General features: G+C 55.0%; 3 protein-coding genes across 11 annotated transcripts in view; 1 reads left to right on the top strand and 2 right to left on the bottom strand.

The window, feature by feature from the left end:
• The window catches only part of GRID2IP (Grid2 interacting protein), a 33,448-nt gene extending 26,632 nt beyond the window's left edge, over window positions 1-6,816 (bottom strand). The window contains exons 1-3 of one of the 2 annotated variants that reach the window (XM_088064159.1): window positions 6,699-6,816; window positions 4,881-5,452; window positions 2,124-2,278 (exon numbers count right to left, since the gene is read on the bottom strand). In XM_088064159.1, coding sequence (XP_087920285.1) covers window positions 2,124-2,278; window positions 4,881-5,452; window positions 6,699-6,714 — 743 coding nt within the window. In that variant the 5' untranslated portion in view covers window positions 6,715-6,816. Of the gene's footprint in view, window positions 1-2,123; window positions 2,279-4,880; window positions 5,453-6,698 lie in introns of those variants that run through there. The other variant, XM_088064162.1, reaches the window with a different exon arrangement.
• A 2,740-nt stretch (window positions 6,817-9,556) lies between these two features.
• ZDHHC4 (zDHHC palmitoyltransferase 4) lies at window positions 9,557-15,633 on the top strand. 2 transcript variants are annotated; one of them, XM_088064169.1, is made up of 8 exons: window positions 9,557-9,698; window positions 9,871-10,000; window positions 12,302-12,375; window positions 13,512-13,690; window positions 13,778-13,903; window positions 14,654-14,898; window positions 15,100-15,201; window positions 15,348-15,633. In XM_088064169.1, the coding sequence occupies exons 1-8, from the start codon at window positions 9,586-9,588 to the stop codon at window positions 15,630-15,632; spliced, it is 1,254 nt and encodes a 417-aa protein (XP_087920295.1). In that variant the 5' UTR covers window positions 9,557-9,585; the 3' UTR covers window position 15,633. The 2 variants fall into 2 exon arrangements, with proteins under 2 accessions (XP_087920295.1, XP_087920296.1); XM_088064170.1 differs by lacking the exon at window positions 15,100-15,201.
• On the bottom strand, window positions 14,045-25,448 carry E4F1 (E4F transcription factor 1). Of its 7 annotated transcripts, XR_015774104.1 has the most exons (17): window positions 25,313-25,448; window positions 24,803-24,942; window positions 24,578-24,674; window positions 23,763-23,968; window positions 23,430-23,550; window positions 23,001-23,153; window positions 22,371-22,537; window positions 21,833-22,060; window positions 21,424-21,532; window positions 20,651-20,868; window positions 19,629-19,827; window positions 18,840-19,000; window positions 18,030-18,092; window positions 17,531-17,857; window positions 15,978-16,069; window positions 15,235-15,413; window positions 14,143-14,157 (listed from the first exon to the last, which is right to left on the bottom strand). XR_015774104.1 is itself a non-coding variant. In XM_005523223.3 (14 exons), the coding sequence occupies exons 1-14, from the start codon at window positions 25,446-25,448 to the stop codon at window positions 17,510-17,512; spliced, it is 2,346 nt and encodes a 781-aa protein (XP_005523280.1). In that variant the 3' UTR covers window positions 16,113-17,509. The 7 variants fall into 7 exon arrangements, 2 of the variants coding, with proteins under 2 accessions (XP_005523280.1, XP_087920291.1); XR_015774105.1 differs by lacking the exon at window positions 15,235-15,413 and having other exon boundaries at window positions 14,045-14,157; XR_015774103.1 differs by lacking the exon at window positions 14,143-14,157 and having other exon boundaries at window positions 15,224-15,413.
• Window positions 25,449-25,534: the final 86 nt, after the last annotated feature.

The following is a 25,534-nucleotide window of genomic DNA, read 5'->3' as shown; positions in this document are numbered from 1 at the left end:
GGATGAGACCACAGGGGTGTGCAGGGCTGTCCCAGACCCTGGAGAGCTGGGCACAGCCTCACAGAGTGCCCGATGGGTTCTCCCAAGCTCCTGAGTCCTCCCTGGGGTGATACCCCAGGACAAGCCCCTGGGTCAGGTCCGATGGGCTCCTCTGCCCCACAGCACTGCCCGGGGGGGCTGCCCTGTGCCCCGGGCCACAGCAGCACCCCCACACTGCACCCACCCCAGAGCCAGTGCCAGAACAGGGACACCCCCTGCAGGAACCCCCACGGCCCTCCCCAGCCCCGGGAGCTGCTCCAGGGCACAGACCCCAGACCCCTCCTCAGTCAGCGTCAGACTGAACCGGCTGGAATCACCCAAGGAATTCACAGCACCCTGAACCCAGAGCTCCTGAAAGCTGCTCACCACCCTGAGAGTAAAAACAGGGACAGCTCTTGCTTGGCAGCAAAGCCATGGGAGAGACCCCGGGATCAGCAGCTGGGATCAGGCACAGCAGCACGCCTGGCACTGCCCCCAGCACCCACAGCTGGGAAACCTGGTCTCCAAGGCACCTTTTTTATTCATTTTCTTGACTTCATTTCATTAAGATTAGACGCTAAATCTTTTCCCTGAGCTAAATATTTCATTTCCATTAAACCCAGATTAGCTGCCAGATCCACGGTGCCCCTTGCCCCAGCCCTGGCGTTAACCTTTCCCACAGGGGCAGGGGGCAATCAGGGGGTTTGACCCTGTTTTGGGGAGCCCTAACGTGGTGCTGCCCCTGGCATCACAGGCTGGGCGTGGGGCAAGCTCCGGATGGCGGCACCGGCTCCAGCCACGCTCTCCTCACTGGCACAGGGATTGCTGGGACAGGGACAGCCTGGGGGGAACCTGCTGTGCCCCCCACGGAGGGGCTTGGGTCCGGAAGGAGATTTGGACACTTATTCAAATCCCCTCTGTGGGGGGAAGTAATCCCGTATAATTCCCCAGGGATGATGACAAAGGGGATATCCGAGGCATTTGAGGTATTTCCATGGATCTTGCTGGGGGAAAGAATTTTCCTGAATTGTCAGTGGTGGGGGCTTATATTTTGATTTAGTTTGGGGTGATGGTTCAGGCCTGGCTCGGTGCCATCCATCCCTGCCCCCAGCCCCAGCTGTTGGCAAGTGGGTTCCTTGCAGAATGCTCGGTGGGGACAGGACATGCTGGACATGAGCACCTGGACAAGGTGACAGCGGGCAGCTGTCGGTCCCCCGCACCCTGCAGGGTCTGTGCCTGCTGTCCCCAGGTGTGCAGAGCTCTGGGGGACTCTCAGGCAGTCACAGCACAGCAGGGGGACCCTGCGTGGCCAGACCCCGAGTCGCTCCCGCAGCCTGCCCATCGCCGGGTCGCGGCGGAGACCCCGCACGGGGACGTTGTTATGGAAACTGTAATATCTTGCAATTCCTCTGATTAAAGCAGCAATTGGAAAGCTGGGCCCGGAGCGAGGCCAGATGGAGACCTGATTCCCTAATGGCCATGGTCTCAGGCTGGCTGTAATCCCACCACGTGTCCCTGTGCCAGCAGCAGCTCTGGCCACGCTGCCCAGGAGCAGCAGATCCCCCCGTGGCACCGGGCTCCGGGGGTGTTGGGGACCCCGAGCTCCAGCAGAGCACTGCCAGGGCATCCCGGGATGAGGGAGCTTTCCCTGGCACCACGGGCAGCCCATGGCCCCAGCAGAGACCCCCCAGCCCCCACTGCCAGAGCTGCTGGCAGCGCTGGCCGAGCCTGCACCAGCTCTCACCCCGCAGAACTCAGATTATTTTCTGGCCAGGCTCTTGGAGAATCTCCAGTGTCTCTGCAGCTAATCCCATCTCCCTTCCACATCATGGCCAGGAACGGGAGCCGCAGCCCCCGCTGCAGGCAGGGGCAGTGGGCTGCAGGGCCCCCACACACCCTGCCCAGGAGGGCACAGGGATGCTGGGCTAAGATGCCACCAAGCTTGGCTCAGCTGTCCCTTGGAAATCTGTTTGGCACCTTCCCTGCAGGATCCTCCCAATCCCTTCCCACAGGACCCTCCCGACCTGCCCTGCTCCCCTGGCAGCAGCAGGGACAGGGAGCCGTGCTCTGGTGGCTCCAGGGCAGCGTGGAGGTGCCCCTGGTACCTGATGCTGTCGATGAGGTGCTGGTGGGACTCCTGGGTGAGCACCATGCACAGGGCGTAGGCCAGGCACTCCACCCTCCTCTCGGCCGCGTACTGCTTCAGCACGGTGAACACCTTCTCCTTCAGCTGCGGCTGGTCCCCGAGGATGGCATCCACCTGCAGCAGGGGACAGGGACGGGACACTGAGCAGGAGAGCGTGGGACCGTGGGCACTGCCACACGGGAAATGTGTCCCACTCCCTGCTCAGCCAAGGTGGAGGGAACCACGCAGGGAGGAGAGGGACACTTGAGCCCATCACACAGCCCTGCTCTGCTCTCACGCACGGCCCTGGAACTGCTGTTCCAAACTCTGCTGGGTCACAGGGGCCCTGCAGGGATGGGATCAGCCTGGAGTCTGCCTGGCAGAGGATGCTGCAATGGGCTTTTGGAGCTATTTGAGCTTTGTGCTTCGTGCACCACTCCCTGACCCCCTGGGCAGCTCCGTCCTGCCCTGAGTGCTGGGAAGCTGCTGGCAATGGGGAGACAGAGCATGAAGGTGATTGCCATCCTTGGAAACAGCACAGACAGCTCCCAGCCACTGTCCCATCCTCTCTAGCTGGGACAGGCAGAGAAATTAGCTGATTACCATCGAGCCAATTACCCTGCATGGGACCCTCCTTACTCATCTCCCCCCACACTGGGGGGTTGCCCCTTGTCCTTGGGCAGTGGGAGCTGATTCCTCACCTGCACCTCTCGTGTGGGATGCAGGAACCTCCCCTGACCACCTCTCCGTACCTGTGCGTGCTGGCTTTTCCTGAAAGGTGATGTTTTTGTGCTGCCAGCAGGTTTAACTGCAGGAAGGGGAGAGGAGCCTCTCCCCTTTCCCCGGGGCACTGGGGGTGTGGGCAGGGCTCTGTGTGCGCCCTGTGGTGGCACTGCCGGGCAGCCCGCAGTCATCACCTGCATGGGGAAGGGGAAGAGCCATCTATTCCCGGTGCTGCCCCACTCGGCAGCTCCCCAGAGAGGCAGCAGGACCCTGGCAGAGCCCCCCGGTGCAGCTGGCTCTGTGCAGGCACTGCGGGGGCTCCCGGCAGCAACTCAAGGTTACCAAATCTGGGGCAGCCACAGCAGCGGTGTCCCCTGGGCTGGCTCGTGCGCGCTGTCCCCAGGTCCAGCACAGGACTGACAGACTCTGCTGCTCCTGGAGGGATGGATCCCAGAGGGCTGCTGTGAAATTTCTGCCTGGGCGGGGATTGCAGAGCTTGGTGGGTGGGAATCGCAGAATCATTTCGGTTGGAAGAGAGCTCCCAGATCCTCGAGTCCAACCTGTGCCCGATCCCCACCTTCTCGGCAGCCCGGAGCCCTGGGTGCCACGTCCAGCCACTCCTCCAGGGATGGGGACTCCAGCACCTCGGGGGTGCTGCCAGCCCTCACGCTGTCCCCAGGGTGTCCCTGAGGACAAGAGAAGACATTGCCCTGCAGTTGAGACCGTGAGCACCTCCCTGGCTTCGCGGTGATGCCCTCAGGATGCCGGGACACAGCCCCAGCTCCAGCCACTGGACATGGACACCGCTGTCCATGAATCGGTAAATTCAGGCTCTGCCGAACCCAGGAGGCTGGGAAAAGGTGACCCGTGGGTGTGAAATACCAACCAGCAGCACCCTCCGACCTCCCGGCCCCGCAGCGGGCGGGCAGCAGCACCGAGCAGAGCCGGGAAAAGGAGGGGGTGAAACACCCCGCGGGGTTCAGTGTTTTCTACAGCACACAGAAACTTCAAACATCCGTTCTGCGAATTCCCTCTGGAGAGAAGAAATTCTGCAGCACTCGTGCTCTGCACTCCTGCTTCTGCCCCGGCTGGTCGGGGCTGCCCCGGGTGGCTTTGTTGGCCTGGGAGGGAGGGGACAGGGAGGGGACAGGGAGGGGACAGGGACAGGACAGACGTGCTGATAGGGGTGCTCATACCGCCACAACAAACTTGCTCTCCTGTGATCATCCAAGAATCTTTTACTTGGCTTAATGTGACTTCAGAGATGGAGGCGGCATGGAACAACCGCCCCTCCTCATTAATCTCCTGTAATCAGCAGGTATCTGTTTCCCACGCCCATGAATCCAAACCTCAGTGGGTATTTGTGAATCTTTAATGGAGAAGCTGACTGAGGGGATTCGCCTGATACCCACAAATCTCTTTATGGATGTCTTGTTCCTTTATTAACTGGGGATCAAAAAAAAAAAGAAAAGCCCTACCAGCCTGGTTATTTTCATAACAGCATTTTAAAAGGCTACTTTGAAATGGAAATTAGAAAGACTGAAAAAAAAAAAAACAACTGTGATCAAATTTATAATTAGCACAAGGCGAGGTGTTTGTTAAAATACCCCTAGGAAACTTTCAGGAGCACAATGAAGATGTAATCGCGTTGATGTTTTCCTTTTTGCAACAAAATAGGAACTAAAATGTCTGCGGGGTGACGGGCTCAGACTTTGAAGGAACATCCAGGCACGCAGAGCAGGATCTGCCCTGTGGCTTTCTCCACGCTCTTACAGAGCAAGGGAATAAGAACTTGGGGTCATCCCCAGGGACTCTCCAAGCCCTTTGCAGCACCCATTACCATTACATTACCATCTGTAATTAGCCTTCTCTCGGGTGTTCCCGCCCCAAATCCGCACCCCAGCTCCGTGACCAAGCCGGGACCATTCCCCATCCTTGTGCCAAGGCTGGATGTGGGAATCTCCGCTGGGCGCAGGGGGTGCCCAGAACCCCTTATCCCTTATCCCGGCCTCACCTTCCTGCTGAATTCCTGCGCCTTGTGCCTCCTGTCCCTGCGGGCGGTGCCGGGGTTGGCTCCGGGGTGCCCGGCGGGGTCCCCTCGCTGCGGCCGCAGCAGCGCCAGGCGCAGGCACCGCCCGCGGCACGACCCCACCAGCGCTGCCGCCTCCTCCGCCAGCTCCACCGGCGTCCCGTCCACCTCCAGCACGAAATCCCCCGGCTCCAGCCCGCAGGCCGCGGCGGGGGACTCGGGGCTCACGCTGGCCACTCGCGGGGGGCTCTCGCTCGCCAGCTCGAAGCCGAAGCAGCCCCGGGGCCCGGGCGGGATGCTGGCGTGCTGCAGCCGGGACACCACGCCGATGCTGGGGGGGACATTGCAGCAGCTCCGGGCCAGCCCCAGCAGAGCCTCGCAGCCCAGGGAGGACACGGGCTGGCCCTCGATCTCCAGCACTTGGTCCCCGGGGCGCAGCCCCGCCAGCGCCGCGCTGCTGCCCTCCTGCACCCACAGGATGTAACACGGCCCCGAGCCGCTTATCCGGAACCCGAAGGACTCGGGCCAGCCCTGGTTGGTTGCCGGCATGGCTGTGACTGGAAAAGAAGGAGGGAAAGAGAGGAGTTGTGATGGCTCCTCCATCCTTAGGGGTCGTTCCCGTCGATGCCGTGTGGAGCCCATCGGGTGAGGGGTTACAGTGTGCGCTGTGTCCCCCTCGCCACGGGAAGAAAAGCCCCAAGAGCCTGTATTTCCTCTAGGTTTCCTTAAAATAGCAGTTTTCACTCTGGCTGCTGGCGGTGCCACTGAGGAGGCCACGTTTGGCTGGGAAGGCTGGGGCTACTCGTGGCACTCAAATGTGACCTGTGGCACCCACAAACCCCCTCTCTCCAGGAGCCTCTTTTAGGCATCTTCTTGTATTTATTTATCTATCAAAATGATTAGTTCATTTCTCTGACATGTTACATTAATCAATAGATGGAGTCCAAGGACTTAAACCAGCCTGATTTTAACCAGCTCTTCTCAACACTCAATATTTTAGCTGTTTGCAACTACAAAATTACTGTAAATTCATTACAGTAATCTCAGCTCTGCCAGGATCATTTCTCTGTGCCCTCTAAGTCCCGTGTATGAGCTGTCCTGAGGGCAGCATCCCAAAATGGCAGGGTAATGGTTTTCAGCAGGACTTGTCTGTGGTTCACTGAAGGGTTTGGAGCGACTCCACGGATGCTCAAGGAGACATCGGGCACAGCAGCCCTGAACATCTGCAGGAGTTGTCTTTGCCCAAGGTAAACCCGGCCAGCTGATGTGCACAGTGCACTGGGATGCCCTTTCCACGCTCTGCTGTCCAGATGACCTCGCCATGGTCCCTTCCAGCCCTCCCACTCTGTGGTTCTGTGGTGTGGAAGTGCCTGCACTGTCCGCTGACACTCACTAAAATAATTCACGTGTGGTTTTCCTCTGCGTTTGAGCTCAGCTGACTCTGAAGATGCTTTTTACCCCCGTGTTTATTCCATCTGTCACTGAACACACATTAAGCACTTACAAAAGTGAAACTCGGACAATTTTACCTGGGCAAATTATCTCACAGAGACTGAGACTCAGAGGGGAAGAGCTGAGGGTGCAGCTCGGGGCAATCCTGGCAGCAGAGGGATGAAACCCATCTGCGACCAAACCTCATCCCCGGGGCTGCTGGGCACGAGTTCTGACAGCTTCAGCAGGAGCCCAGTAAGCCCCGGGACGGTCCCAGCGCTGCTGCTCTGAGCTGTGCTCCAGGGAAAAGCCCGGCAGATCAGCGGGGAGCCGCACCCCCTCCACCTCGCCTCCCTCGGCTCCAGCACTTACAGAAGTCCGCGGCCATCCAGGCGAGCCGGGGGCTCTCACCGGCGGCACCTTTGTCCCACCGAGGGCTCGAAGCTTTCGTGACTCTCCTCCATCACCCACGGGAGCGCTTCCCATGTACCCGCAGCCTTCCTTGGAGCATCTTCCCGGCTCCCCCGTCCTCGCTGCCGCCCCGGGCTCGGGGTCGGTCCGGGCTGGGTGAAGCGGCTGCCGTGGCACAGCGACAGAGCGGGCAGGGGGCTGCTGCCCCTTCCCAGCCTTCTCACCGGAGCCCTGCGCCCTTCCAGCTGCTCCAGCTCAGCTCCAGACACGCGCTAAGGCCTTTCTGGCCTTTTCGTTTCCTAATTAACTTTATTTCCATCACACAGAGGAGCGAGGGCAGAGTAATTGCCGTGCTCGTCCTGCCTTGAGCCCGGTGCTGACCTGAGCCTGCAGATCTGGGGGGAATTAGGAGCTGGAAGGAGGGAAAACAGATTAGTGCCCGTGGAGGGAAATCCTTCAGCCACAGGGCAAATCCGAAGTGACAGCGCTGTGCGGAGCAGCAGGGACAGCCCTGGGCGTGCCGGGACCCCGCAGGCAGAGGTGAGTGAGGCACCGAGATTTTGGGAGTACAACCTACACCCGCAGGGATTTGGGGGCCCAGGATTTGGAGAGCTGTCCCCAGCCAGGCTGCTCCGTGCTGGGCTCAGCGGGGAGCAGCCGTGAGCCCCCCGTGCCGGCACCGACTGTCCCTTAAGCTGCTATTTCTGATTTTCTCCTCGGCTTCCTCAGCACTGAGGGATCCCAGGGCTTAGCACACTAAGAGGTTTTAGGGAATTACTCGTCCTGCTGCGGCACCAGCGGCAGGGGGTCTGCATCTCTCTGTGGAGCCGCAGTGATCCGGCACAGGCCGGGGTGGGAAAACCTCCCCGGGACACCGGGCACAGCTGTGGTGGAGGGTCTGCCTCCTGCTCGGGACCTCTGTGCTCATGTCAGAGCTTCAGGGGATTGAAACACACTTCTTCCTCCTCTTCCTGCTCCTCCTGTCCTCTCCAGCTCCTTTCTGGTGGGGTGTCCTGCACAAATCTCCTTCTGAGCAGCAATCCCCGGGCTCTGGGGCATCTCTCCTCCTGTGCTGGCACTGACACACACAACTCCTACAAACTCATGCATCTCTGTTACTACCCCCTGCCCAAACAGTCAAAACTGCAATTCATCCCTTTCTTGTATTTTTGTTGTATTTTTTCTTGTTGTTGTTGTTCAGCCAGTGAGGTAATTGCTTCTTTTCCCTCCATTTGTAACTGACTTGAGCACTTTAAACACTGGCAGTGAACTTTAATCCTTGAAAGAACTGCGTTCTGGGCTCCCAAGCAAATGGAGGTGGTTTCCATTAAGACCTTCTGTCAGACTTTGACCAGATAAGACTTTCTAAGTGATTTTCACAGTGCTTGGACTGAATGAGCTTCATCCCTCTGAGTCTCAGCCTCTGTGCTGTTATTTGCTGGCTGCTTGTCCTTGAGCACAGCCTGTAAGGGCACCGAGAGGGGACGAGCTCCTCGGCACTGCTGCTGCCAGTCCCAGGGTGCTGGCCCTGTCCTGGCTGTGCCCAGGGACTGTGACACACACGCCCTGCCTGTCCCCCCACAAATAAACCACCTCGAGCCCACCCCCAGCCCCTTCTGTGCCGCCAGGCTTGCCAGGTGACATCCAGCGAGCCAAGCCAAGCTATTTCTGTACCTGCAGAAATTCTGCTCTCTCAGTAGGATGGGGAAAATTGCTTGTTCCACTCCATCCTCCACCCAAGTGTCTTGGGCTGCACTCCAAGACAGCTGTGGCCCAGGAATATTTTGGCTGCGTTTCTCCCTCTCGTGTCCTGTTTGGTGCGCTGGGCTTACCAAGGGAAAAAAGAGACTCTTCCTGAAACTCAAGCTGCTCTCCTGCCTCCCACCAAGGCGATTCATCTCCTCTTTGGCCGAAGCCCCTGGAGCATCCCTGGAACGCTTACCTGTGCTGTCCGAGCTCCAGCCAGCGGCACAGCGGGGCCCAGAGCTGGGAAAACCATCCCAGCAGTTTGGGAGCCTTTGGATCGGTGACGCGGACGAGTTTCTCTGGCAAATTCCAGCCAGGCACCGTAACCCAATCGGCCCCGGGGGGAGGTTTCAGTTGTCAGGCAGCACGGAGGGATGGGCAGAGCATCCTGCGGCTCACCCCGGCCCCAGGTGAGAGCCAGCAGGTGCGGGAGCCACCCCGCCTGGCCTGGCACCAGGAGGATCCGGGCTACAAGGGAACGTGGTGCTCAGAGCTCGGGGAGGGCACGAGAATTTTGATCTAGAGGCTTCACCAAGGGCCGCAACACCGAAGGAATTTTCGGCGCTTCCTAAGGAATGGCACGGGCTGGGCAAAGGCGGTGGGATGAGCGCTCCGGGAGGACGGGAGCAGCACATCGGCAGCACCGGGCTCACACGGGATCGGGCTCGGCACTGCCACAATTCCCGGATCCACGGCCTGGTGTCAGCGATGTGTTTAGGGTTTTGTCGCTCCTCAGCGGGGCCGGGCTGGCTCCCGGGGCCGCCGCGGCTCAGGAGGGCGCTGGAGGCTCCGAGCCCCGGGCGGAGCCGCTTCCGCAGCGCCCGGAGCCGCCGGGAGCCCCGGGACTGCACCGGCAGGGAACCGAACCGGGCTGCCCAGGGAATGGAGAGCTCCTGGGAGAGCTGGGAAAGGGGCTCAGCCTGGAGAAAAGGGGGATCGGGGGAAATCCTGCCTCTGCACAACTCCCTGCCAGGAGGGGACAGCCGGGGGGTTCGGGCTGTGCTACAGGGAACAGGGACAGGAGGAGAGGGAACCCAGGCTCAGGGTGGGCAGCAGCAGGAGTTTCCCCATGGAAAGGGTGGGCAGCAGCAGGAGTTTCCCCATGGAAAGGGTGGCCAAGCCTCGGAAGTGCCCAGGGAGGTTTGCAGTGCCCATCCCTGGAGGTGCCCAAGGAGTGTCTGGATGTGGCACTCGGGGATCCGGGCTGGGGGCAAGGTGGGCATCGGGCACGATGGGCTGGGAAGTTTTTTCCAGCCTAAAGGATTTTGGGGTTCTGTGTTCCTGCCTTGGCCCGGGGCCCTGCCTGCGCTGGGGCTGCTCCATCCCCGAGCTCAGGGAATGCCAGCCTGGCAGCCAGGGTCCAACAGCTGCTCCTGTCCCATTCCAGGCTCGGGATGGACTTCCTGACGCTCTTCCTGATTTACCTGTGCTTTGTGCTGGCCACCACTGCCCTGCTCTGCCTCTGCTCGGGAAGGAAGGAGAGTTTCCTCACAAGGAGTGTCAGCAGGGCAAGCCAGGTAAAGCACTGGGCTTCCAGGTAAAGAATGAACCTGCAGGGGAATGATCATCTCCCGTTCTGGTAATCTGCCCTGCTTTGTTGTGCTAAAAGTAGTGCAGCTGCTATATTTGTTCTCAAAAAAAAAAACAACAAAAACAGCCTGTGTGTGTGGTCAGAGTGATAATATAAAATATTCCATCCTGTTTTCATGTCTGCTCTCAAGGAAGTGGGATAGGAAATAGAAATTCACTTCCTTTGAAATTATTAATCCTGCCTAAGCAGGTAATAAAAATCATTTTGGTCTCCCAGCTCCCCTCCCTGCCTGTGCCTGTCTGGGGTGAGGATGGAGCTTCTCACCTTCAGTAACACCACAACACAACTCTGAGAAATTAAATAAGAATCAGGCCACAGGAATTCACAGTTTAGTGGTACTGGCTGCTGTCATTGAGAGGGAAAAGGTGGGGGAGCTTTGAGGATTAAAATAGGGAGAAAATTATAAGTGGTGGCAGATATTTTAGGGGAAGCTCTTTAATGTGTGTGTTAATGCTGCAGGCTCTTGTTCACTAAGAAAGAGGCAGGAATGAAGAGCTTTACAAGAGGATTAAGAATTGGCATTTTATTGTAAAAACAGGGGATTGGAAAAGCACCAGTTCATTTTTCTGTCTGTTGGGCTGTGTCTGAACAAATAAAAAACCAAAAAAAACTGTAATATTCCTTGAAGGAAAAGGATGAGAGAATTATCACTTAAATTGTAAATTATATTTAATGTTGTTCACAGGAGTTCAGACAGACTTTTTTTATTACTGGTATTATGCTTCCTTTTGGTTTATAGACACACAGTGCAGAGAAATTGATTTTTTTCTCCCCCCATACCTTAATAGCTGCTGCTATGAAGAGTTTAAACAGCAGCAATTAAATTACTGCTGAGGTATGAAGCCAGTGTCTGGAGGAATCAAATCAATACCTGTGCCTGGAAATAAATACATGTGAATATAATCAATATTTTACCTGGGCTATAAATGCAGGCAATGCTAAATGTAAGGTCAGAATAGAAGATAAATTATTATAAGGTGAGGAGCAATACAATACAAACCCCCAGAATATCAGAAGGGTCTGAAGCTCTTAGAGAGCATCCAAAGGATGGACACCAGGGTGGTGAAGGGCCTGGAGGGGCCGTGGAGGAGCAGCTGAGGGCACTTGGCATTGCAAGGGTTGAGGTTTCCTGCACGTTCTTTCCTGCTGGGCTGTGTTTCCTCTTACAGCACACTTGAAAAATCTTCTTTTTACAAACACTCATCCCTCAAGCTGCCGAGCCGAGATGTACCAGCTCACACCAAAATATTTAGCATCTTCTCAGCTCCACATATGCTTTTTGCCTCCTGGTCTTTCACATCTCTCTCGCTGCATATTTTCCTTCCATGTCAGCTAGAAATAGGCTCAGCCGCTCTAATTCCTGCTCTGTGTTGCTATAGAGATCTGTCAGCTCGGAGCAGCGAGCACACAGCTCCCCAGGCACAGCCCTGCCCGAGGGATTCACTCAGTCAACAGCTTCCTTCTCCAGCACGTCCAGCCGTGCCTGAAAGGGCAATTAGACATGGAGCCATCGGCCTGGATCACCGCTGTACTTGGAGAAACTGCACTTTTGGGGGGTTGGATGGCTCGTGGATATTCTTCTCTCTCTTTTCTGGATGCCACAGGCTTTATCCCTTTGCTTATCTCCCCTGGATCTGTCAGATGGGCTGATGGAGCATATTGTGACAGGGGAATTGCTCAGTTCTATCCCCTGCTTAACCCATCCCCACCCTACACCCACCCTAAGCTCCTTAGAACTTTCACACATTAACCCAGATATGTTTGTTCGGGCCTGGGGGGCTCCCAGGAATGTAGGAACCTCATGTGGGAAACCCCAGCAGCATTCCTGCCTCTACTCTTTCTCCATGGAAAGGGCCCTGGAAGTGCCCAGGGAGCTTTGCAGTGCCCATCCCTGGAGGTGCCCAAGGAAGGGCTGGACGTGGCACTCAGGGCTCTGGGCTGGGGACAAGGTGGGCATTGGGCACAGCTGGGACTCGAGGAGCCTGGAGGGCTTGTCCAAGCTTGGTGATTCCAGGATTCTGTGATTCTGTGTGGTATGGTTGGACTTTGTGATCTTGAAGGTCTCTCACAGCTTTGATTCTGTGGTGAGAAGCTCAGATGCCCCTGAAAAGGAGCCTCCCCCTGGTGCTGTGGCTGTGCAGGTCCAGAACTGAGGGATGAGGGACTTGTGATTAAATCTGAGGTTGCCCCAGGGCAGCAGTGATGGCCAGAGCTTCATTTCTCTCAGGTGCTGTCACTGGTGATCCCCAGCCAGCTCCAGAGGGTGACACACCGGGCACTGCACAGGCTCTTCCACACAAGGTATTGCACTTTTATACCTTGGGCATTGTTCTTTACTCCTATTTCTGGTTACTGTTGGGATCTCCTGCCACCAGCAGAGCTCTCAGTATCACCCTCAGATATTCTGTCTGTGTTTGGGATGCCTGTCAGGGATGACAGATTCCCTTTGAGGTTTGCCAGGCTGCTGTCTCTCCCTTCCTCAGTCGTTGTTTAGAGGGTGGTAGCCTGAAATGTTTGAACATATTGACAAATGAAGATAATGTGGCTCAGTAACAGATGTTGGTGACACTGGTGGGATCCTGGGATCCACAGGAATTACCAGAGCCTCTCTGGCAGCTGCAGACGGAGTCAGACAGACTCTCAGTCTCCATCCTCTCCCTCAAATCCCATTAGTCTCAGTCCAGCAGCCTGGACATGCAGGTGGCTGAGGGGGAAGCTGCACAGCTGCCAGCGTGCAGCCTGCTGGATTCAGGTGGATTTTGTGTGTCTGTAAACTCTGGTGCCTCAGGAATGATTTAAATACCTTTTCTCTGGGGACAGCAGCTCGGTGTGGCAGTGACTTCAGGGCTGTAAATCTGCAGCTGTGTTGTGAGTGCCGGGGTGGTTTTGTGCTTGTTCTGCTGATCCTCTGCTCTGGCACAGCCTGAGACACAGAGGTGACACTGTCAGAGCTGCTGGGGGCACTGGCATCCTCCACATGCTCTGGAACTGGTGCTCACCACCGCCCACCTCCTGCCACCCTTATTTTCTAACAGCTGGTTATATTATTGCAGAGTTCTTAAGATTATTTTGGGGGATTTCTTTGCTTTCAGAATAGCAAATGTCTTCTGGCAGAATGTTTTGTGGCCTGTTGCTGTGGCATATTTTGTCAGCAGCAAGTGATTATAAGACTTTGTACTGACAGGGAAAAAAAAATTCCAAAGGACATGTGAATAAAGCAGGGAATTGAGCTGACATATTTAAAGGAGTATATGTGGGAAGAAGAGAAGGAGAAGCCAGTGGATGGAGAAAACACTATTAATATGCAATCCAAGCTGGCCTGAAAACCTAAAAGAGGTGTCTCCTTGCATTTGGAAAGTCTTTGATCACCTCTGAGTGTACTTGACCCGTTAATCAGGATGCTGAGTATTAAATAGACTGTCCCCTTTCCTTTCCAGGAGCTGTTTGTTTGTGGTCCTGCACGTAGCCCTGCAGGCTGCAGTGTTTGGGGAATACACCTGGGAAGTGTTTGTGTACTGCAGGGAGCTGCAGTTCCACCTCCTGCCCCTGCTCCTGCCCTACCTGCTGCTGGCTGGGAACCTGGGCTGCTTCATGCTCTGCTCCCGGGCCAATCCTGGTGAGATCATGCTCGTGCTCTTTGAAAACAGGAAGAAAAAGGCTACAAATCCCATTTTTTAGTTCTTTTTATTGTCTCTTTTTGCAGGTACAGTGACAAAATCCAATGCTGCATCCCTGGTGGAGGTTTATGCCTACGATGGGGTGTTGTTTCAGAGAGGCCTCGTGTGTCCCACGTGCTCCGTGGAGAAGCCAGCCAGGTCCAAGCACTGCAGTAAGGATCTGAAATTCCTTGATAACCATGGCAGTAAGACCTTCCCAAAGGAATTCTCCCCCAGGAGCTGCAGTTCCCACTACAGCTGTTCTGTTATCAGCTCAGTGCTCACAGGGCTCTGTTTGTTTTCCTGGGGTCCCATGTCACAGCTGCATTTGCCCATCCACGGAGCTGCTTGGGTGCTTTTTCTTCTCACAGAAATCACCGGTTCTGAGGGATATTTCAGGGTCAGGAACAGCTGAGCTTGTGAGCAGCTGGAATTTAAATGAGAAATTATCACCTGTCAGGACCCCAGATCAGGATTTTCTGTTTCACAGTCACAGAATCCTGTAATGGTTGGGGCTGGGAGGGATCTTTGAAGCCCATCTCATGTCACCCCCTGCCAGGGCAGGGACACCTTCCACTGTGTGCTCCGAGCCCTGTCCAGCCTGGCAGGGATGAGAAGTCCACATCTTAATTTTATAATCTAAAATAAAGGTGGGAGCTACAATCTCTACCTTTCAAGTGCTTTGACAGGCATTACTGTGAGAGAAAACAAAGTCTTGGAGCTGCAGTCTGGGTGAATAACAGAGGAAATGGAATACATTGTTTTTCTTAGGATACACAGTTGAATTCATTTGCTTCAAAAGCTGCCAGCTAAACCCTGACTGCAACTCCCACATACATTCAGCTTAAAAAAAAAACACATAAAGCTCAAACTGCTAACTTAAAAAAGTGCTGAGACACTGGTTTTGCCCCTGCCTCCTCGAGGTGTCTGCAGGACGTGCGTGCACCGCTTCGACCACCACTGTGTGTGGGTCAACAACTGCATTGGAGCCTCCAACGCCGGCGTGTTCCTGCTGTACCTGCTGTCCCTGACAGCCACCGCTGCAGCCCTGGCTGCTGTCACAGCTGCACTCCTCATCCAGGTGCTGCTGCTCTCCAACATCATGCACGGCTCCTACCTGGATGCCCAGGGGCAGGAGCACCCCGTGGAGATCGCCTTCCTCGTTCAGGTCAGCTGTAAAATGTTTTCTCGTGCTTTGCTGGCAGGAATGTTGTCCTGCTCCCCCAGCGTGGGGAGGGACTGCAGGGCTTTGGGACACACTGCAGGTTTTTAGCTGTTTTACACATGTAACTAGGCTTAGAAAGCTGCTGAAATATACCACACACTTTAAAAATGGGGGAATTTTCTCACAGCGCTTGCCGTCCTACAGATTCCCGTCTCCGCTTGGCAGATCTGGTTCATAGAGAAGGAATTTCCAATCCAAAGACTAGCTGATGTGGTGAAGTTTAGGAAACAGCTGAGAGTCCCTGAGGTACCTTTGTGGAGGTGTTAAAGCAGGACACACCTGGGATGCAGATAACTCCACCAGCACATGGATGTGCATTCCAGCTGGGGTTGTGCAGTGCTCGTGGGATTCAACCCTCCCACATTTTAACTTACTTCTCTCTCTCTCTGCAGCACCTTTTCTTGACTTTCCCTAGGATTGTCTTCATGCTGGGCTTCGTCATCCTGCTCACACTCGTCCTGGGGGGATATTGCTCCTTCAGTCTGTATTTGGCCCTCACCAACCAAACCACCAATGAATGGTGCAAATCCCGAAAATCTGGGGGCTCCCCCCATCTCCCCTCGCAGCCTCATGGCAGACCCCTCGTCTACAAAAACATTTATTCTAAAGGGATCTGGAGGAATTTAAAGGAAATCTTTAACCCTCCTACAGTATTGGAAAGGAAGAAGAAAACATGAAGATATTATTGTTTCTCTGGGCATTTTTAGATGTTTCCCAAGACTTTAGTTCAGCAGGGGGCTCGGATGCCCAGACGGATTTTGGAACAAGGTTACTGCAGAATTCACATCCTGGTGGCTCAGCAGAGCATCATTTGAGCTCCCTCCCTCAGTCCTGGCCCCTGATGACAGGGATTTGGTCCATCTTTCTCTCTGGGAAGGGCTAACACAGAGCTCCTGTGAATCTTGAGGAAGCAGCATCTTTTTGTATCTTTCTTTGGGAAACAATTGACCCATGACTGTTTACAATGACTACAATAGGTTGTGTGTATTTAGCTGAAAAACTGACTTCTGGCAGGATCTTACCTGCAGAAACCATGTCCTACTGCAGCTTTGGAGCATTAACTTCAGGAAGGAAATTAAAGTGTCCCTGTTCTCCTCTCCTTCCAGAAATTCTTCTGTTTGAGTATAATAGAAGAGAAATTGGAAAAAAAAATATAGTAAGAATTTTAAATAATTTTATTTTTAAAAATGTATTTATTTACATGCTGAGTCTGTACAATATGCAATTAAAAATCCACATATGGTTTAAAAAAACCAAATTCCTATACAATATGGCTTTCCAGCCCCCAGGCTGGCTCTCAGAGCAGCCTGGCTGGCATTGCAGGGTACAATGATGCATTCATAGACCAGTACATAAGGCTACTTGTCCAGGATATCAAAGAAAAGAGAAATACTGCAGTACCATGCCTTGGGAGGCCTGAAGGAGTGAGGTTAAAGGCATGAGAGTGTTTCAGTGGTGCTCAACAGACACCACAACTCCTTAGGTTTGGTTTTCTCAACTTGTTTTAAATGCATATATTGAAATAATTCCTTGTGAGACCCCATATATTTGCTACACTTTCTGAATCCTTTTAAAAACCAGACCACTGCTGTCCCATGGGCAGAGAGAGCCGATTCCCAAAGGATCTTCCTTAATTTGAGGCTGCTGTACAGAATACTGAATGTCACTTGTGACCTGTCAGTCTCCTCAGCGTGACCAGGCCCAGGGTTTAACTCATGATACTGGTTTTAGACTGAGAACACCTCAGGCCTGCCCTGCCCCGTTCTGGGTCTGCCCTGTCCCGTTCTGGGTCTGACCTGTCCCGTTCTGGGTCTGACCTGTCCTATTTTGGGTCTGACCTGTCCCATTTTGGGTCTGACCTGTCCCGTTCTGGGTCTGACCTGTTCTGTTCTGGGTCTGACCTGTCCCGTTCTGGGTCTGACCTGTCCCATTTTGGGTCTGCCCTGTCCCGTTCTGGGTCTGACCTGTCCCATTTTGGGTCTGACCTGTCCTATTTTGGGTCTGACCTGTTCTGTTCTGGGTCTGCCCTGCCCCGTTCTGGGTCTGCCCTGCCCCGTTCTGGGTCTGCCCTGTCCCGTTCTGGGTCTGCCCTGCCCCATTCTGGGTCTGACCTGTCCCATTTTGGGTCTGCCCTGCCCTGTTCTGGGTCTGCCCTGTCCCGTTCTGGGTCTGCCCTGTCCCGTTCTGGGTCTGCCCTGCCCCATTCTGGGTCTGACCTGTCCCATTTTGGGTCTGCCCTGCCCTGTTCTGGGTCTGCCCTGTCCCGTTCTGGGTCTGCCCTGCCCCGTTCTGGGTCTGACCTGTCCCGTTCTGGGTCTGACCTGTCCCATTTTGGGTCTGCCCTGCCCTGTTCTGGGTCTGCCCTGTCCCGTTCTGGGTCTGCCCTGCCCCGTTCTGGGTCTGCCCTGCCCCGTTCTGGGTCTGCCCTGCCCCGTTCTGGGTCTGCCCTGTCCCATGAAGCCACCTCCCTCCAGAACATTCCCCATCGCTCTCTGAGCAGCCCCAGTGGCCAGGTCAGCCTGGAGCAGCCGGGCCGTTTGCAGCTGCCCCTCCCTCACACGATCACGGTCTGCACCTCCACCTCGCCCTCCTGCGAGGCGGCGATCACGAACTCCCCCGCGTGCTCCATGATCTCGATGTCCTCGGACGCCACCATGGTGACGGTGGCCTCCTGCGCGGCCAGCCCGCCCTCGGTGGCCAGCACGGCTCCGTCTCCGATGGCCGAGGCCAGGGTCATGGCCACCTGCTCGGTGAGGCTCTCGGGCGTGGCGATGGTGATGGTGTCGCCGGCGTCGGCGGCCGCGGCGCCCTCGGCCACGGTGACGTTCTGCACGATGATCTGGTGGCCGGAGTTGGCCTGGTTCACGATCTGCTGCACCACCTTCATGATGTGGCTGTCGACCTGCGAGGGGACAGGGGCTGCAGTGACGCTGATTCACCGGGAGAATTAACAATCATCACTGCAGAGGGGCCTGACAAGCACGGGGAGCTGTGCTTTCCAGGCTGCTCCAGCTGTTCACCCCAGGAACACTCCGCAGTGTGTCACCCCTCCTGTCTCTGTAGGACTGCTTTACCTCATGCCTTGTTCCCTCTATTATTTCAGTAGCCTCGCTGGTCTCCATGTCCTCAGTAGAAGTCTGAAAGACAAAGGAAGACGATTCCCTTTTTAGGTTCTTATAAAAAGAATTTTATCACCAAGATATAAGTCACTAAGATCTTTTACACAATTCTTTCTGTTCCCCCCACATGCAGTAGCTACTCCAAAGATAACTCCTTGACATTTCCTCCCAAACCCATTATCAGGAAGTAGTTAAAATTAATGCACAACGTTCACAAACAACTGAAAGAGAATGTCCTCCCTCAGCAGGATCTGGCCAAGCAGCAGATTTTTCTCCTCCTGGAGAAAAACTACGGCAGCACTCAATAATTGAGCAGTGTTACCCTGCTGGGATGAGAACTGGCTCTGTGTGACGGAGGGGAGAAAGTGAAATACAGAATTCATTGCTTTTGGCAGCCTCTGTTAGAAACAACAGAGATTATCTGGGACAAAGGAAGATAAATAGAAATGTGAGAAAATAGGAGGGAAAGCTGAAGCAAGCTTGTGAGTGGTGAGAAGTTCTCAGGCTCAGCCTCCTGCTGAACCACTGTTGGTCTCCCCTTCTCCTTTTCCTGGCACCCACAGCACTTTGGGAGGGTGGGGAAGCTCCGAGTGCTTTCCTTCCAAACAAGGCTAATCCCACTGACTCCTGGGGCCATGCAGGTAGGACAGAGCCTGTTTTACCCTCTCCCAAAAGCCTGGAGCAGGAACATGAACAACTGCAGAGCTTTTCCTGACCAAACCTTGTGCTAAATTCCCAATGAGCAGGCTGGCTGCCCCCTCTCACCTCGATGATGTACTCCTGGGTGTCTGCCACCACCGAGGAGAACTCCACCAGAACCGTGTGTGGATCTTCCGAAAGGACCGTGGCTGCCAAGTTGTCAGCAGACTGACTCTCCTCTGACACTACCACTTCTTCCACCTCTTTCATAGCAAGGAGGCAGCCACCTGCATGGAATTCCAGAAAAACATCGTTTTTTGTGACCGTCTCTAATTGTAGGTAGAAGATGCTATGCAGCACCAGCAAGGGGATGCCATGGACGAGTGACCAGTGTCACTTGAGGGGCTCTGGGCCCACCAGGACAAAGAGCAGCCCAGAAGAGCCCATGTGACACCAGGAGCAGAGCAGCTCTCCAGTGCAATTCCAAACACCACATGGGTAAATTCAGGTGGTAAAACCACTCAGGGTTCCAAGCCACGTGTGAAGAACACACAGGAAGAATTTGGGTACATTTTAAATCACTGATCTTTTCTGTTGATATATCTCAGTATCTCCTACAAAAGTCCTTTTTTCCTCCAATAAACTTGTATTATTCCTTTGGAACAACACCATCAGAGCTAGCTGAAGAAGTCTGGAAATCCCTGCTTAGGAGTTAAAGGAGCAGCCAGTCCAGTGCAACTAATCCCACCAAACCAAACCAGATTATCGGTGAGAGCTTTTCTCCGACCCTTCCAGAACATTCCCACTTCCATACGGGTCATTAGATCCACCCTCACCACCATTCCCACCCGGCCCAGGGGCAGCCTGCCCAAATCCAAGCCCTGAGCAGGCTCCCCTCAGGGCAGCCCTGCTCACCTTTGGTTTTGAGGTGCCTGTTGAGGGTGCCGTGCTCGGCGAAGCCGCGCCCGCACTTGTAGCACTTGAAGGGCTTCTCTCCGGTGTGGTGGCGGATGTGGCGCACCAGGGAGCCCTTCTCCCGGAAACCCCGGCTGCAGAACTGGCACACGTAGGGCTTGTCCTCCAGGTGGGTACGGAAATGCACCTGCTGGGCGTTCTGCACACACAGGGAGGCAAGGGAAGGGCTCAGAAAGGACACGGGCAGCTCATGGGCGCAGGGTTTTAGCTCCCAGGGTGGAACTCGACGTCTTTTGTAGGACACAAGGATGATTTTCTTGGGTGGTGGTTTAGGGTGGTTTAGGTGCTTTGGGTACTCCCCAAAGCAGTGCTCTCACCAAGACTCTCCAAACCATGAGCCACACACTTGCTCCCCTCCTCCCCTTTCAGTGGGCTGGAGAGGAGAACTGGAGGCACAAAAGGTGAAGATCAAGGACAAGAACAATTTACCAGAAACAGAAGATAACAACACTACCGATGACAGAGGGTACATGAAAGACTTGAGCAATTCACCTGTCTTAAGAACAGACAGAAGGAACCCCTTTCCCTCACACCAGAATGTTCTGGCCGCTGCAAAAATTAACCCTGTCCTGGCCAGAACCACGACACCGTTATTATGAAGGAACAGTTTCTTCAGAAATGTGATGGTTTTACAAAGACTGTCCTTCTTTTGCCCACTAAACCAAAACATCTTTCTGGAATTTCAGATCACAGATTCACTGGATGGTTTAGATTGGAAAGAACCTCAAGGGACATCTTGTTCCACCCCTCTTCCACGGGCACGGACACCTTCCACTATCCCAGGGTGCTCCAGCCCCCATCCAATCTTGGACACTTCCAGGGATGGAGCAGCCACAGCTTCTCTGGGCATCCTATAAGAGGCAGGCGAGCTGGCACTTGCTCTTTTGAGGAGCAAAACCTCCTCCCCTCTGCCAAAGGCTGGCTCTGGGGAGGCCAGTGTGGAGGTTCTGAGGGGGGCCCACCTTTGTCTTGTAGCGCTTGCCGCACTTGGGGCAGGCGTAGGGCCGCTCGTCCGAGTGCACGCGCCGGTGCCCCTTGACGTGGGCTATGGTCTTGTAGAGCTTCCCACACTCCCCGCAGCGGAACCGCCGCTCGTTCACGTGCACCTCCTGGTGCTTCTTCAGCAGGTAGCCCTTGGTGAACTCCTTGCCACACTCCTCACACTTGAAGGGTTTGTACTCTAGAGGGATGGAGAGAAAAATGTGTGGTTGATGGTACAGGTGTAACTGAATTGTTACAAAAAAAAACCTGGAGAAGGAGAGGAATTGTATTGTCAACCGCATGTGTGGGCTTTCACAGAACCCCAAAATAGCTGGGCTTGGAAGGGACCTCTGGAGCTCATCCAGTCCAGCCCCCTGCCCAGGCAGGGTCACCTGGAGGTGACAGGAACGTGTCCAGGTGGGTTTGGGATGTCTCCTCAGGGAGACTCCACACCTTCCCTGGGCAGCTGTTCCAGGGCTCTGCCACGCCAGGGCTCTGCTCTTTCCTCTCTCATGGAAAGAGCTTCTTCCTCACATCGAGGTGGAAGTTGTTGTGTTTTAGTTTGTGGCCACTGCTCCTCGTCCTGTTACTGAACAGAGTCTGGCACCATCCTCTGCCACCCCTGGGAGGGATTTGTACGGATTGATGGGATCCCCTCTCAGCCTTCCCTTCTCCAGACTGAGCAGGCCCAGCTCCCAGACTCTCCTCATCAGAAGCGCATGGCTGAGGTCACTGAGCCCCAGCACCACGTTACCTGTGTGCCCCTTGCTGTGAGTTTCCAGGGCAGCAGCTTCATTGAAGGCTTCATTACAGTGAAAGCAAACATAACGTTTGTACCCGTTGGTCCTTTCTGCAGGTGTCTGCTGGAGAGAAAATGGGAAAACAGCTTTTTTCTTTTTTGTACTGGTGTGTCCACCTAGGATTGCTACGCAAATTCCCAATTAAACACTCCAGCTTTGACAGAAAAGAGATCTCTGTTGTGAAAAGAGACAGCACATGTGTGAAGTGACATTTCCCTTAAATCACACCTGCACAATATAACCCTAAAACCTGACACAAAGCCACGGGTACAGCAGAGACACATGAGGACAACAGCGCTGCCCACAACCAAATACAGACAAGGAAGGTTAAAAAATTAATCTGTTGATGGAATACAAACATACAGACTCTGCTCCTTCCAGTTTAGCACACTGCTCCCCACATGGCTCCTCTTCTACTTCCACCCCTTTGTTTTCCAGCTCTTCTGGAGCAGCTGCCGCAGGTTCATCCGGCTTCTGCACCTCCTCCACAGCCACTCTCTCAATGACAATTCCCGAATTCCTCATGGCCTGCCTCAGCAGGTTCTCACTGTTCACTTCCCCCTCACAGGGCAGCTCCTCAGGATGCGGCTGCTGGAGGAACAGAGAGGAAGTTTGGCACAGCAAATCCACAATTTTTTACAGCAACGCTGCTGCGAGGGTCACTCTCTCTGGGGTGTCCAGTGCTGTGCTATGGGGTTCCAAGATCAACCAGGGAACACCTTGGGCTGAGGAGGAAGATGATGAGGTGGATCTGTACTCTCACAACCCAAGGAATAACAAACTCACATGAAAACCAACAAAGCCTTCACACTCAGATTTACTGTCAGCACCCGAGACACTTCTGCTCACGCGCTGGAATGTTCTTTGTGTAGAACACAGGGAGGGTGTTTCAGACACTCACATCTGGCTCCAGGGGTTTAGCATCCACCACGGGAAGTTCCTGCATCTGGACATGGACTTCATGGAGCACGTTGCCTTTTGCATCTGTCACGAGGTGGATGACAGGGGAGCCCTCGATGGATTCGCTCGCTATCGAGGACACTGTGTCTGTGTTGGAGCTGCAGGATCCTGCAAGGGATGGACCACGTGGGGAAATGCACCCTTCAGAAACTCCCTGTGCCCTAAAAAAATCTGCCTTAGAGCACAGGGTGCCTGTTAAGGCACCTTTGTACCAGATTCTCAGACTTTCTTGAGTTCACACCCAGCTTCAAGGTAATAGCTTCGCTCCATAAATTACTTTTTTCTTGGTATAAAAAATATAAACTCAAGACCACGGGAATACTTTTTATCATAAATAAGAATCATGGGACGGCTTGGGTTGGAAATACCCATCAATTCCAACCCTGCCACGGGCAAGGACACTTTCCACCATCTCAGGCTGCTCCAAGCCCTGTCCAGCCTGGCCTTGGACACTTCCAGTGATCCAGGGGCAGCCACAGCTGCTCTGGGCAGCCTGACCCAGAAGGAATTTCTATTAAAGTGAGGGTTTGGCTTTATCAGACAGGAGGCAGGTCCTGGCAGCATCACTGACCTGATGGCAGATCATCTTTGTTGACAACTATTTCTTTGGTCATGTTGAAGCGGATTTTTTCAGTGCAAGGTGTCAGAGATTTAAGGTGCCGAGTCAAAGCTCCCGATTCCCGGAAGCTTTTCCCACATTTCTTGCATTTGTAAGGTCTTTCATCTGGAAATGACAAGAACCAAAACAACCATATTAAATCCAGCACAGGATCCATCCAGGATCAGCTGTGTGTGACAAGCTGAAGAACACATTCAGCTTTCTACAGCACACGACTGTGCCTATCCCAGAACCTTCCACTTCCAGCACCCCAAATGCTGGGGAGCACAATGGACTCAGCTCAGTAAAACAAGGGAAGCAGCAAGGAATTCCACTGGGAGGCAAATGGATAACCACAGACAGCTGCAGTAACAAGGAACTCTTATCCTGGAGAAGTCTTACCCGTGTGCCGCCGATGGTGTCGGATCAGAGACCCCTTTGTCCTAAAGGAAGTCCCACAGAGTTTACACTCATAGTCCTTCCTGCTGCTGTGAGTGATCATGTGAGCTTTGAGGATGCTGGCCTAGGGAAAGAATTTCCTTTAAGAGACGTTCCAAGTAGTTTAAAGATTTTACATTTTAGCTGTAAAGGATAACAAGGCTCCTTGTGAAAGCAGAACTTCCCTCTGGGAAGTGTGGCAGGCACTAAAGCACACTGTTACTGAGTCTTGGGGTGTCTTAGTTTACAGCCAGCCTAAAAGGCTCCCAAAGCCACACCAGCAGAGGGGATACTCACAGTTTTAAATGTCTTCTGGCACAGCTCACACACGTATCGCCCTTCCTTGTTCACCTGCAGCTTGACCTTGATCAGCTCAGTGGAAATGTCCTGCTCCTGCTCCTCGGGGCTGCCCTGCTCCTCACTGACCTCCCCATCCACGTGGCCATTCGGGTTCTCAAACACATGGTCTCCTGCTACAATGACCTCTTTGATGTGCCCACTGCCTGGGAAAAGGTGGGGGGACAGTTGGGTTTTTTACAGGACAGAACTTTAGCCAACAAACCATCTACTCTTCCAGCATTTCACACAGAAATAAGGAGAAAAGTTATTTTAAACCTGCTACTCAACTATTTGCAACCTTCTCATTATGGCAGCATAAAATGGGCACTTCTGGAATAGAGTTCAACATCTAATTTGTATTACTTAAGTTGAAGGAGGGTAGATTTTAGATTTAGAATAGATATTGCATAGGAATTGTTCCCTGTGAAGGTGGGCAGACCCTGGCACAGGGTGCCCAGAGGAGCTGGGGCTGCCCCTGGATCCCTGGAAGTGTCCCAGGCCAGGTTGGACAGGGCTTGGAGCACCTGGGACGGTGGAAGGTGTCCCTGCCATGGCACAGGGTGGCACTGGATGGGCTTTAAGGTCCCTCCCAACCCAAACCATTCCATGGCCCTGGTGGGGGAAGGATTGCAGAGCTGGCCCAGGGCTGCTGTGCAGGAACAGCCTGCCTCAAATCCCAGCGACACAGAGGTGTCACCCACCCAACCACAACCCAAAGCCACCCCAACAGGACACAGATGAGGGAGCAGGTGCCAAGGCACCCCAGAGCTCACCTACGATGGCCGAGGCGTTACTGATCTCCTCTGCTATGGAAGATGCTTCAACAACGATGTGAGCAACAGTTATGGACTCCTCGACAGCAGGAACCACCTGCTGGCACACAGCACGTTTCAGCAGGCCGGTTCTGCTTGTCCCAACACACTGCTCCCTCCCCTCCAACCCAACAGACCGTTGGATCCTAATTATTTGCAGCCCCGGCTCGGAGCAGCCGCTGTCACCTTTTGTCCCTCCTGGCCGAGGAGTCCGGCGAGCGCGTCGGGAGGGCGCTGGCAGCCCTTCTGCAGCTTGTGCTGCACGAACTCCTGCAGCGAGCTGAACTCCGACTGGCAGCGCCCGCACTTGTGCACGTCATCCTCGTCTGCGGGGGAAAACGCCGTCAGGCGGGCCGGGCCGCCGCGGGAGCCCGGGATGGGCCCAGGGTGACGGGACCGCGGGGCCCGGTGGGTTCCCCGCGCCCTGCTCCGGTAGGGCCAGCCCGGGATCGCGTCCGGACGGGCTGGAGCGGCTCCACAGCCTCTCCCGGCACCGGGATACAGCCAGCACCGCCGCCCTGCCCGGCCCGCTGAGCTGCCGGGGATGCTGGAGGGGAGCGGGGCCATCCCGCCTCAGGCACACGGAGACCCCGCCGCCTCCCGCCCCGCTGCCAGCACCGGCCCGACCCCCTCACCCACCGGGCCGCGCCGCCCCCAGGCCTGGCAGTGCCGGCCGGGGCCCCGTGAGGGCGGTACCTTGCTCGCCGAAGGGCGGCGGGAGGCCGATGAGGGCGGCGGGGGGCGCGGGGGACGCGGAACCCGCGGCTGCCGCGCCCTGGCCCGGCCCGGCCGCTTCTGCCGTAAGCGCCGCCGGCCCCGCGCCCGTTGCCATCGCGGCCCCCGTGTCGCAACGCGCCGCAAGATGGCGGCTTTACGGCCGTGTCGTCATAACAACGGGACGGGGCTCGGCGGGGAACG

The sequence above is a fragment of the Pseudopodoces humilis genome, chromosome 18 (assembly GCF_049639895.1).
Source record: "Pseudopodoces humilis isolate 2021_Gansu_Grassland_sample_001 chromosome 18, ASM4963989v1, whole genome shotgun sequence".
Lineage (NCBI taxonomy): Eukaryota > Metazoa > Chordata > Aves > Passeriformes > Paridae > Pseudopodoces > Pseudopodoces humilis.
This window is presented reverse-complemented; position numbering and strand designations above follow the sequence as displayed.